The following is a 12519-nucleotide window of genomic DNA, read 5'->3' on the forward strand; positions in this document are numbered from 1 at the left end:
CGTTGAGGGCAGGAATGTGTCGGTTGTTATAGTGTACTCTTCCAAGTGCTTAGTACAGTACTTTGCACACAGTAAGCACTCAATAAAAAAAGATTGAATGAATGAAGTCAAGTATTTTTTTACCTGAGACTGTCTGTATAGGAAACCGGTACGTGGCCGTTTGGCTGGAATTTGAAGGTGAATGTGACCCTTAGCTCATTTATTTCATGACATTTAATAGTTACATGATGAAAATAAAGTCCATTTCCTGACTCTCACTTGACCTTACCATTTGGGTCCTTAATCTTCCTTTTGCCTTGTCTCCTGTTCAGTATATATGACCTCGCATTTAAACCCGACGGAACTCAGCTGATTTTGGCTGCAGGAAACAGACTACTGGTAGGATCTATTCTATATTTCCTTTTTTAAGTGCTTTTCTCTCCCTCTTCTAAGTGTTGTGACATGTGACCTTTGTCTAGTTAAAAAGGTTGGGGTGGGAGAACAAATCATTATTCTTTAATGGGGGAGGAAATGAGTTGGTTAAAATAGACAAGTGAAGTTGTATATCAGAAAGGAGCTGGCAAGCACTATTTTTGTGAGAATCATCAATCTTTTTTTTTTTCCATAGATGAAGTTAGTCACTTCTTTCTGCTCTGAAATACCAATGAGAAAATAGCAATGGACTCCTCAAAAGGTGTATGAGAGTGAGAGGGGGTCTTGGCTACATTGTTTCCTGGAGAGTTTAAGAATGGTAGGGCTGGGGGCGGGGGGGGAATTGGAGAAATCGTCTAGTCAAGAGATTGACTCTTGCACTGTCCTCTTCTAAGCGGTTAGTACAATGTTCTGCACTCAGTAAGTGCTCGGTAAATACCACTGATGGATTAATTGACATTCAAAAATGGCTTCGCGATGTGGTTTGATATTGGAAGAAATTGGCATGGAGAGTGCTGGGTGTGTAGCAGGTGTTACGACAGCCTCCCTGACATTTCTGGAACTATTATGATTATTAATTAATAATTATGGTATCTGTTAGGCGCTTACTATGTGCCAGGCACTGTTCTAAGTGCTGGAGTAGATATAAGATGATCCGGTTGGACACCGTCTTCATCCCCATTTTACAGATGAGGGAACTGAGGCCCAGAGAAATGAAGTGACTTGCCCAAGGTCACACAGTCGGGATTAGAACCCATGACCTTCTGACTCCCAGGCCCGGGCTCTATCCACTAGGTCCTGCTGCATCAGGGCTGCCACTCAGGGATCATGTCTATGAATTCTGTTGTATTGCAGTCTCCCAAATGTTTAGTATAGTGCTCTCTACGGCAAGCATACAGTAAATACTTGAATGCAAGTTAGCATAACCTTTTGTGATTGCTACCTAAATGTTTAGCTGCCCAACCAAATTTTGCAAGCCCCCTGAATGTGTATGTGCATTTTTTAGAAATGGTATTTGTTAAGCGCTTACCATATGCCAGGCACTGTCCTGAGCACTGGGGTAGATACAAGCTAATCAGTTTGAACACAGTTCATATCCCACGTGGGGCCCACAGTCCTACTCCCCCTTTTCCAGATGAGGTAACTGAGGCACAGAGAAGTTAGGTGACTTGCCCAGGGTCACACAGCAGACTTATTAATGAGGCTGATTTACTGATGCATCTGGGGATAAGGATGACGAGCCGGTAACATTAACAGTTTTGCTATTGATTATGTCCTTCAAGCAGTGTGTCAAGCAGTTGGGTAGATACAAGATCATTAAATCAGACACAGTTCCTATCCCACAAGGGGCTCACAGACTAAGAGGTAGGGAGAGCAAGTATTTTTTTTTTATCCTCATTTTACAGATGAGGAAACTGTGGCTCAGAGAGGTTAAGTGACTCTTCCAAGGTCACCCAGCAGGCCACCGGCAGAGCTGGGATTGGAACTTGGATTTCCTGATTTGCGGACTCCTGCTCTTTCCACTAAGCCATGCTACCTCCCCAGGTAACAGAGAGAACCCGTTTCCATTTATGGCACTGTCAGTTCATTGTGGGCAGGGAACCTGTCTACCAATTTTCTTCTTTTACACTCTCCCAGGCTCTTAGTACAGTGCTCTGCCCAATAAAAATGGGATAGTGGATAGAGCACGGGGAGACAGAAGTTCATGGGTTCTAATCCCGGCTCCGCCACGTGTTTGCTGTGTGACCTTGGGCAAGTCACTTCGCTTCTGTGGCCCTCGGTTAACTCGTCTGTAAAATGGGGATTAAGAGCGTGAGCCCCATGGCTCACACCTGGACTAACTTGCATCTACCCCAGTGCTTAGAGCAGCGCTTGGCACACAGTAAGTGCTTAACAAGTGCCATCATTATTGCCAGTGACATGGACAATTTACTTCCCCTCTCTGTACTAGGTTGAAAACCTATAAGAGGAATCCGGTAGGAGTAATGGTATTTATTGATGACCTTCTGAGAAGCAGTGTGGCCTACTGGAAAGCTTGGGCCTGGGAGTCAGGAGATCTGGGTTCTAATGCCGCCTGCTGTGTGACCTTGGGCCTCAGCTTCCTCATCTCTAAAACGGGGGTTTAAATAGCTCTTCTCCTTCCCTTTAGACTGTGAGCCCCATGTGGGCCAGGGACACTGTATCTTGTACTTATCCCAGCGTTTAGTACAGAGCTTGGCATGTAGTCAATGCCTACTACATACCACAGTTATTATTACCGAGTGCAGTGCATTGTACTAAATTGTACTAAGTTGCAGTGCATTGTACTAATACTTGGGAAAGTTCTCATCAGCATTTCTTCCTTTAAATAACGTTTGGAAAGATTAACTAGAGGTCTTTGAACAAAGAGCTTATCACTCTCCTTCCTGCTCTTCTCCCCCATGAGCCAGGGTAAAATGGTTTTCCTGAACTGGGGTTTAGACATATCTTCTTAATTGGAACAAATTTTTGTATAAAATTTTCCACAAAAGAGAGTGCTTTACTGGGTTCATAGCTGGTTCTCACAGCTACTGATTTCCCTGTCCTAAACCTACAGCTGAAATCAAAGTACACTGCTGCCTTAAGTCTGTGACTTCCAAAGCACTCTATTGGCAAATGAATTCCCATCTTTTTACTGCCTAGGGAATAAATCAAAGCTTTGCTTTCATAGGCCAAATGAATTTCTTGTTTTGACCCAGCAAGAAAAGAACGGAGCCTGCCACTTCCCTGGATTAACTGTGAGATCATGCTCCTTTATTTCCTCAATGCTTTTTTTAAATCTCCTGGTTCTATAGAGTATAGGCACCCATTTGGTTGTAAAAAAAAATATATAAATTTCATTAGAAATGCTAAAGGAGCCCTCGATTCAGTATTGTTGATTTATGGAAAATTTTACGCTGCCTTCCTCTTTTTCTTCTTTAGGTTTACGACACATCTGATGGGACCTTAATTCAGCCCTTGAAAGGACACAAAGACACTGTATACTGTGTGGCATATGCTAAAGATGGTAAGGAACCTTTTGGATTTCTCGGTCCTTTGAAGCCTGTAAATATGGTAGTTTCATCCCTTTCCGTCTGTTCTTTAAATAATTAAGCCTAGCAATTTGGTAGTGCCTCATAGTGCATGGGAAAAATGCCTTCAGTGTCTTGCTTTAGTGAAACTTTTTTTTTAATGGTATTTCAGCATGTGCTACGTGAAAGGCACTCTACTAAGCACTGGGGTAGATATAAGATAATCAGGTTGGACACAGTCCCTGTCCCACATGGGGCTAACGGTCTAAGTCGGAGGGAGGAGGAATCAATCCTCATTTTACTGAGGCAGTAACTGAGGCCCAGAGAAGTGAAGTGACTTGCCCAAGGTCAAACAGCAGACAAGGGATGAAGATGGGGTTAGAACGCAGGTCCTCCATTTCCTAGGCCCCTGCTCTTTCCACTAGCCCATGCTGCTTTCAGATATTTAGTATTTGATTCTTAAACTCTGCTATAAGGAGTAGCCTAATAATAATGGGAGCTATGACCCAGAAGATAAAAGGTATGGACTTTCTTTTTTAATGTTATTGACATGCTAGAAGTTGGAGGGCGTGCCGCGATCTACTCAGTGACTCAAGTTTCCCAGTATAAATTGGGATTAGTCATTTTCACTTCTCTCCCAAGGGTACTTCCAAATCAGACGAGGGAATATTTACCACAGATCTCGTATTCACAAAATTTATTAATAAACTTAAAATTGGAAAGCAGCCTAGAGGAAAGAGCCCAGGCCTGGAAGTCAGGGGACCTGGGTTCTAATCCCAGCTCTGCCACTTGCCTTTTGTGTGATTTTGGGCAAGTCACTTCACATCTTTGGGCCTCAGTTTCCTCATCTGTAAAATGGAGATTATATCCTACTCCCTTCTTCTTAGATTGTGAACCCCACGTGGGGTAGGGACTGTGTCCAACCCGATTGGCTTGTATCTACCCCAGTGCTTAGTAAGGCACATGGCATGTAATAAGCACTTAACTACCATAATAATTATAATAGTAATAATAATGAGGAGGATGAGGATGAGAAGCAGTAGAGGGTGTTAGGAAACCTCTGTTCTTATCAGGGTTTTGCTATTTGTGTGCCGTGTGACCTTAGGCAAGTCACTTGGCTTCTCTGCGCCTGTTTCCTCATCTGTAAAATGGGAATGAACTCCCTGTTCTCCCTCCCCCTTAGACTGTGAGCCCCTTGTGGGCCAGGGATGAGTATCTGACATGATGATCTTGTATCTACCCCAGCATTTAGGACTGTGCTTGGCACATAGTAAACTCATAACAAATACCACAGTAGTGGCCTAAGTGGAATGAGCACGGGCCTGGGATTCAGAGGAGCTGGCCCTGGCTCTGGCACTCGTCTGCTTTGTGACCTTGGACAAGTCACTTCACTTCTCTGGGCCTCAGTTCCCTCATCTGTAAAACAGGGATTAAGACTGTGAGCCCCATGTGGGACAGGGATTGTGTTCAACCCAATTTGCTTGTAACCACCCCCATGCTTAGTACAGTGCCTGGCACACGGTAAGTGCTTAACAAATACCACAATTATTGTTACTATTGGGGCTCTGTGGCTTAAGGAACCCCCAGACTCAGTGATGCTGCTTTTCCCTGAACCCATGTCAGGGGGCAAGTGGCTATCGTAAAATAAAGGTGACATTTTCATAGTAGGGCACATGGCATGTAATAAGCACTTAACTCCCATAATAATTATAATAGTAATAATAATGAGGAGGAGGAGGATGAGAAGCAGCATGGCCTAGTGGAAGGTGCACAGAAGAGGGTGTTGGGAAGCCTCTGTTCTTATCTGGATTTTGCTGTTTCTGTGCCGTGTGACCTTGGGCAAGTCACTTGGCTTCTCTGCACCTGTTTCTTCATCTGTAAAATGGGAATGAACTCGCTGTTCTCCCTCCCCTTTAGACTGTCGGGGAGCTCATCCGCTCCCATGGTTTGAGCTACGACCTTTACCCGAATGACTCCCAAACTACATTTGTAACCCCAACCCCCTCGCCTGCTCTACGTTGCACTATCTTTGAAACAGCTCCGTTGGAATCACCTGCTGGCACCTCAAAACTGAAAACTGACCAGACCCATTCCTCTTCTGAACTGCCTACATGGTCGCAACATCATCCTCCTGTTACCTTGGTGATGTCTTTGACTCCTCACTCTCATTTACCTCCCACGTGAAGCAACATGGCCTGGTGGCAAGAGCACAGGCTTGGGAGTCAGAGGATGTGGGTTCTAATCCCAGCTCTGCCACTTGTCTGCTGTGTGACCTTGGGCAAGTCACTTCATTTCTCTGGGCCTCGGTTACCTCATCTGTAAAGGAGGGATTAAGATTGTGAGCCCCACATGGGACAGGACTGGGTCCAACCTGATTACCTTGTATCTATGCCAGCACTTAGAACAGTGCTTGGCCCGTAGTAAGCGCTTAACAAATACAATAATAGTAATAATAATTACGATAACTATTATCACATTCAGTCTTTCTCCCTAAATCCTGCTGGTTCTTCACCTTTAATGATTCCTGGTATCTTACCTGCTTCCAGTCTCTCTCACACACAGCTGTGTGGATCATCATTTAAAAACCCTAATTGGCATGCATCACTCCCCTCCTCAAAAATCTGACTCCCAGTTGTTTCTTGTATGGAACAAAAATCTCTCGACCATCAGTTTTCTTTTCTCTTTCATGCTGTTCACCCCTCCCAAGCAGACCTCCTGTATTTCACTTTCGACTCTCATCTTTGACGCATCATTCATGCTTTGCCAATCAGTCAGTCACGTTTATTGAGTACTTACCGTGTGCAGAGCACTGTACTAAGTGCTTGGGGGAGTACAATATAACAGAGTTGGTAGACACGTTTCTGCCCATGAGGAGCCTGCGTTAGCTTTGAACATTGTAAAATGCGGGTTCAATGTCAGAGGAAACTGAGGCCCAGAGAAGTGAAGCGATTTGCCCACGGTCACACCGCAGGCAACTGGTGGAGCCGGAATTGGAACCCAGCTCCTCTGACTCCCTGGCCTGCACTCTTTTCCTCAGGCTACGCTGCTTCTCACTTCCCAGAGATGCCAGCACTCTTAGGCAATGAAGTGCTCCATATTTGTAGTCATGAGCCAATCAGGAGGCATGGACAGAGGGAGCTACCCCACAGTAATTCCGCCTCATTTCCAAGAGGATGAACACATTTCTCTCCCTACTCTTACTAGACTAAATTACAAGAAAAGTACTAGTTGCTCAACCCCTTTCCTTTGCTTGCTAATGAATCAGAACGTGTTAGCATCATTAAGAAACAGGGACGAGCCTTGAACGTTTTCAATCTACTACTAAACTTGCCTGGTACTAAAATGACCTTAGTATAAGTCTCTTTTTTTGGGAAAAAAAAATGTAGGCAAACGTTTTGCTTCTGGATCAGCTGACAAAAGCGTTATCATCTGGACATCCAAACTGGAAGGCATCCTGAAGTACACGTAAGTAACCTCTTTTTTTTTAGTGGGTTATTCCTTCTGATTGATTAATTGCAGGATGAGAAATTTAGGTTAGGCATAAAGAAGAACTTCCAGACTTTACATGCTGATAGGCACTAGAACAGGTTATCCAAAAGGACTGGGTAATTTCTTGCTATGGAAAGCTGATCCAGGGGAGGTTTTTTGGAAAAAATCATATTTAAGCTCATATTATGTGCCATGCACTCTCCTAAGCGCTAGGGTAGATACAAGCTAATCAGGTTGGACACAGTCCCTGAGCCACATGGGACTCACAGTCTTAATCCCCATTTTACAGATGAGGTAACTGAGGCACAGAAAAGTTTAGTGACTTGCCCAAGGTCACACAGATAAATGAGAAGCAGTATGGCCTAGTGGATAGAGCACGGGCCTGGGAGTCAGCAGGACCTGGGTTCTAATCGCGAATCTGCCACTTGGCTGCTGTGTGACCTTGGGCAAGTGATTTAACTTCTCTGAACCTCAGTTCCCTCATCTGTAAAATGGGGATTAAGACCGTGAGCCCCATGTGGGACATGGACTGAGTCCAACCTGATTAGCTTGTATTTACCCTAATGCTTAGTACAGTTTCTGATGCATAGTAAGCACTCAACAAATGCCATTAAAAGGAAAAAAAATGGCGGAGCCAGGATTAGAGTTTGAAGGAGATGCAGAACAGCAAACCTGATTACCTCGTATCTACCCCCCCCCCAAGCTCAGAACAGTGCCTAGCACATAGTAAGCACCTAACAAAAACCATAAAAAACCTACTTGGTCAAATCCAAGTTCAACAGCTTTGAGCTCTCACTGCCATCTTAGAGGAGCTCGTGGTTTGTTATTAGGCAGTTCACAGAACTTCTGTGTTGGGTCTTAAAATCACAGTTGTAATCATTTGAAGGGTTATGGTTTATAATTCTGAGTGTGACATGTGATGTTCTTTCAGGCACAATGATTCTATACAATGTGTTTCCTACAACCCGATTACCCATCAATTGGCTTCTTGTTCCTCCAGTGACTTTGGTAGGTTCTTTGTGCAAGACTCTTTTCCTCTTCGAATATCTGAACAGCCTTAAATTAGGGGTGAGTCGAATCAATCAATCAATCAATGGTATTTATCGAGTACTTACTATGTGCAGAGCACATAATGCTTAGAAAGAGTACAGTGTAACAGAATTAGCAGACACGGTCCCTGCTAAAGCCCAGGAATCCCAGGAGGGTGGTTTTACCACCTGGTGTGGTGAAATGCTGCCCCTTTTCTACGGCACTGGAAGCACTTTGAATGTTTCAGAGGTCAATCAGTCAGTAATATTTATTTATACTTACTCTGTGCAGAGCACTGTAGTAAGAGCTTGGGAGAGTATAGTGGAGTTGGTAGATACAATCTCTTTCCCTTGAGAATCTTGCAGTCTAGTCAGGGAGGCAGAAATTAAAATAAAAGCAAAGGAAGTGACCAAATATAAGGATATGTACATAATCTCTGTGGGGGTGGGAATCGGGAGAGTATCCAAATGTTTTGGTGGGGGGAAGGTAGTGGGACTAATGCATGGGTAAGGAGCTGTGGAGGGAAAATAGGGTTGGGGGTTGAGAGCTTAGGGAAGGCTTCCTGGAGGACGTATGATTTGAGTCGGGCTTTGAAGATGGGGAGACTGCTGGTCGGTCGGATATTTAGGGGGACGGAGTTCTGGGCAAGAGGAAGGGAATAAGCAAGGTGACAGCTTGGTGACAGCAAGGCGACACAAGAGCAAGAGATGGTGAATAGGTTGGTATTAGAGGAGAGAAGTAAGAGGGCTCGATTGCAGTGGGAGATGAGCGAAGATAAATAAGGGAGAGAGAGCTGATTGAGTGTCTGGAATCCCCAATGCTGAGGAGTTTCTGCTTGATGCATAATAATACTAATAATGATGATGGCATTTATTAAGTGCTTATCACGTGCAAAGAACTGTATTAAGTGCTGGGGTAGGTACAAGATAATAAGACCAGACACCATCCCTGCCCCACACAGGACTCGCAGTTTAAGAGGGAAAGACAACAGGTATTGTATCCCCATTTTACAGATGAAGTAACTGAAACGTAGAAAAGTGAAGTGTCTTGCCCAAGGTCTTTCAGGAAGCAAATAACAGAGTTGGGATTAGAGGTCTTTGATCATTGATGGGAATAGACGGGCTCCTAGGAGGGAGGGATTAAGAAAAAGAATAACAGGAAGAGGGTTGGGGGAAGGAGAAACTAAGAAGGGGTATGTAATGGAATAGTAGGATTTGGGAGAGGAACAGAGAACAGGGATATAGCTCACTTGGGAAATTTAACTTTGGATTTTCAATTAGTTTTAAGCTGAAAGATTGGGCTACGCACCCTATAGGAAACCTGGATAAGAAAGCTTAGGTTCCATCCCTTGAAAACAGGGTGCTTAATATCTTATAAGCGGCATATTAAGCACTGACCATGCACTTTGGGATATTGAGCTGAAATAGCATTTTGTTTTCTCATTCTGTTTGTTTCGTAACTCTGAAAACTTTGGCTTTGCTTTGCTTCCAAGGCCTTTGGTCTCCTGAGCAAAAATCTGTCTCTAAGCACAAAGCCAGCAGTAAAATCACCAGTTGTAGGTAAGTTTCTAAATGATGCTTAAATATACGTCTTATTTCTCCCTCTCAAATGAGCACTTCAGATTAGTGCAGAAAGATTCAGTAGCCACATAGACCCACTTTAAACTCGTAGCTTGATATCTCCATGCTACTTTGGTGGGAAGTTAGTGTCGCGACTCGGTGGAGAAGTCTGTTCTTCGGTCATAATGCGAGAAGAAAATTATTCCGATTAAAGACTGTTCAAAATTAAGATCTTCCAGGAAGCAACCCCAAAGACTCACGGAGTTCTGTCTGTGTTCCGTGTGTATTGCAAGGGAATTTCAAAAGTTCTCCAGAGGTGATTTAAGGAGTGCTTCTCTTTAGCTTCTGATTGCCACACGTCCACCTTGTCTCATCATGTCTTTTCCAAATGTCAGTATTAACTGCAAAAACAGGCCCTTAGCGTGTTCTTCTGCAGTAGGAAACCAAGACTAGGAGCAATCAGTTGTATTTATTGAGCGCTTACCTTGTGCAGAGCACTGTACTAAGCGCTTGGGAGAGTACAGTATAACAAAGTTGATGGAGTCCCTGCCCCCAATGAGCTCACAGTCTAGAGCAGAGATTAACAGAGAACACTTCCCCAACAGAGAGTTTTCAGATCAAGACATCTTCCCATCCAGAATGCTTGTTGGTTTTTTTCGTTTTTTTCCTATCCTTCTTCACTAGCTGGACGAACGATGGCCAGTACCTTGCTCTGGGGATGTTCAATGGCGTTATCAGCATAAGGAATAAAAATGGTGAGGAGAAAGTGAAGATAGAGCGTCCGGGAGGTACTCTCTCCCCTGTCTGGTCCATCTGCTGGAGTCCTTCAAGGTAAAGTGTTTGCCTAGTTTCATGAGGTCAGTGCTGTTGATCAAGAGGAAGCTTTGCTGGAGGGAGGATCTTTTTTCTCGTCCACTCACTCTGCACTTCCTATAGGGCTTTCCCTAGGCTGCTCAACAGGTTGTATTTCTCATGGGCTTTGTTTCGAATGAAGCTTTACGTCGTTCATCCACCGGTGCTAGATGGGTAGCTGTCATTCTCGAGCAGTTATCTAGAAAATATGCAGACCATCCCATCCGGATCCTTAACCTTGTAGAGGGAAATGTGAGGGGTGTTGGTGGATGTAACCTGTTTAAGATAATGTGGAAGAGGGCTGGATGGTCAGACTTAGAAATGGCATTTTGATAGTATTTATTGAGCCCTTACCCTGGGCAGAGTACTGTACTGTTCTAAACGCTCGGAAGAGTACAGTAGTGTTAGACGTGATGGCTGCCCTCAAGGAGCTTGTCTTATCTTTTGCTGTTGAGTCGTCTCCGACCACAGCGACGCCATTGGCACATCTCTCCCAGAACGCCCCAACTCCATCCTCAATCATTCTGGCAGTGTATCCATTAAAATCCGGAAGAGTTTTACCATTCCCTCCTTCCGCAAAGCAAACTTGAATATCCACCCCTGACTCCCGTGCCGCTGCTGCCCACCACAGGTGGGTTTTGACTTGTAGCCGATTGGCCTTCCACTCACTAGCCACCGCCCAAGCCGGGAATGGAATGGGTAGGCCTTTGCTTGACTCTCCTTCCCATAGTCGTGACCGGTTAGAGTACTGGAAAGTCTCCAGGTGAGATCCTGAGAGGGGATCAAGGAGCTTACAGTCTAGCAATATGTTCTCTTCCCATGGGTAGTCTAGGACAAATTGTTTTAGTAAACAGTCAAGTATCCTATTTGAAAACCTCACCTCCACTTCCCATCTTGATTTATTCAGCTAATTTTTAATCCATCAGCCAGTCAAGCAAGCAATGATATTTGAGTGTTTACTCTGTTCAGAGCACTGTACTTCATGCTTAGGAGCATTTACTGTCAAAGAGTTGTTGACATGATTACTACCCTCAAGTAGTTGTGAAGCAAAAGGAACAGGAAATGTTACTCAAGACTGAAGATGCTATAAAACCTGCTCTGGTTTAAAAAGATGCTATAAAACCAGAGCAGGTTCAATTAACTTCACAGCTCTGGTTTTATAGCATCTTCAGTCTTGAGTAACATTTCCTGTTCCTGTTCGCTTTCCTCTACAGAACTGTCACGTAACAGTACTTTGACATTCCAGTTTGAAACTTTACCCATAGGAATGCCGTGGTTCACTTCTCATCCAATATGATCTGCTGAGAAGCAGTGTGGTCTAGCGGATAGAGCATGGGCCTGGGAATCAGAAGGACCTGGGTTCTCATCCAGACTCCATTCATTCATTCAATTGAATTTACTAAGCTCTTACTGTGTGCAGAACTCTGTACTAGGCGCTTAGGGAAGTACAGTCCCCAGGTTCTAATCGCAGCACAGCCACTTGTCTGCTGTGTGACCTTGGGCAAGTCATTTAAAGGCAGCAAAAACCCACACATTATTCATCGGAAGTCTGGAGCATAACTTCCATTCAAACAGCCCTTTCAGTGGTAGGAAGTTGAGGGGAGCCAGAGAAGAGGGTCCCACTTGCAATTTTGCCTGTAGGGGTGCTGCATAATAATAACAATAATAATAATAATAATAATACTTATTCTTATGGTACTTGTTAAGCACTTACTATGTGCCAAGCACTGTTCTAAGCACTGGGGTAGGTACGATTTAATCAGGTTGGACACAGTCCCTGTCCCACAGGGGCTCACTCTCTTCTCCCCATTTTACAGATGAAGTAGCTGAGGCAGAGAGAAAATAAGTGACTTATCCAAGGTCACACAGCAGACATTAGAACCCAGGTCCTTCTGACTCTCTGGCCTGTGCTCTATCCACTGACTCTACAGATTCCCTTCTCCTTTCCAGTGCCCTCTGATGTTTTTTTCAAATTTATATCCATAATTTATTTATATTAATGTCTATCTCCCCCACTATACTGTAAGCTTATTATGGTCTGGGAACGTGTCTATCAACTCTTTTGTACTCTCCCAAGTGCTTAGTACAGTGTTCTGGGCACTGTTATTTACTGTGCCCAGTAAAAGCCATTGATTTTTTTGCAGCTGGGC

General features: G+C 44.1%; 1 protein-coding gene across 1 annotated transcript in view; it reads left to right on the forward strand.

The window, feature by feature from the left end:
- The window catches only part of IFT122 (intraflagellar transport 122), a 70478-nt gene that overhangs the window by 5327 nt on the left and 52632 nt on the right, over positions 1-12519 (forward strand). Inside the window, exons 2-7 of the mRNA XM_029051074.2 lie at positions 312-378; positions 3352-3436; positions 6827-6905; positions 7861-7937; positions 9451-9517; positions 10202-10348. Coding sequence (XP_028906907.1) covers positions 312-378; positions 3352-3436; positions 6827-6905; positions 7861-7937; positions 9451-9517; positions 10202-10348 — 522 coding nt within the window. The remainder of the gene's footprint in view (positions 1-311; positions 379-3351; positions 3437-6826; positions 6906-7860; positions 7938-9450; positions 9518-10201; positions 10349-12519) is intronic.

This window comes from Ornithorhynchus anatinus, chromosome X1 (assembly GCF_004115215.2).
Source record: "Ornithorhynchus anatinus isolate Pmale09 chromosome X1, mOrnAna1.pri.v4, whole genome shotgun sequence".
NCBI lineage: Eukaryota > Metazoa > Chordata > Mammalia > Monotremata > Ornithorhynchidae > Ornithorhynchus > Ornithorhynchus anatinus.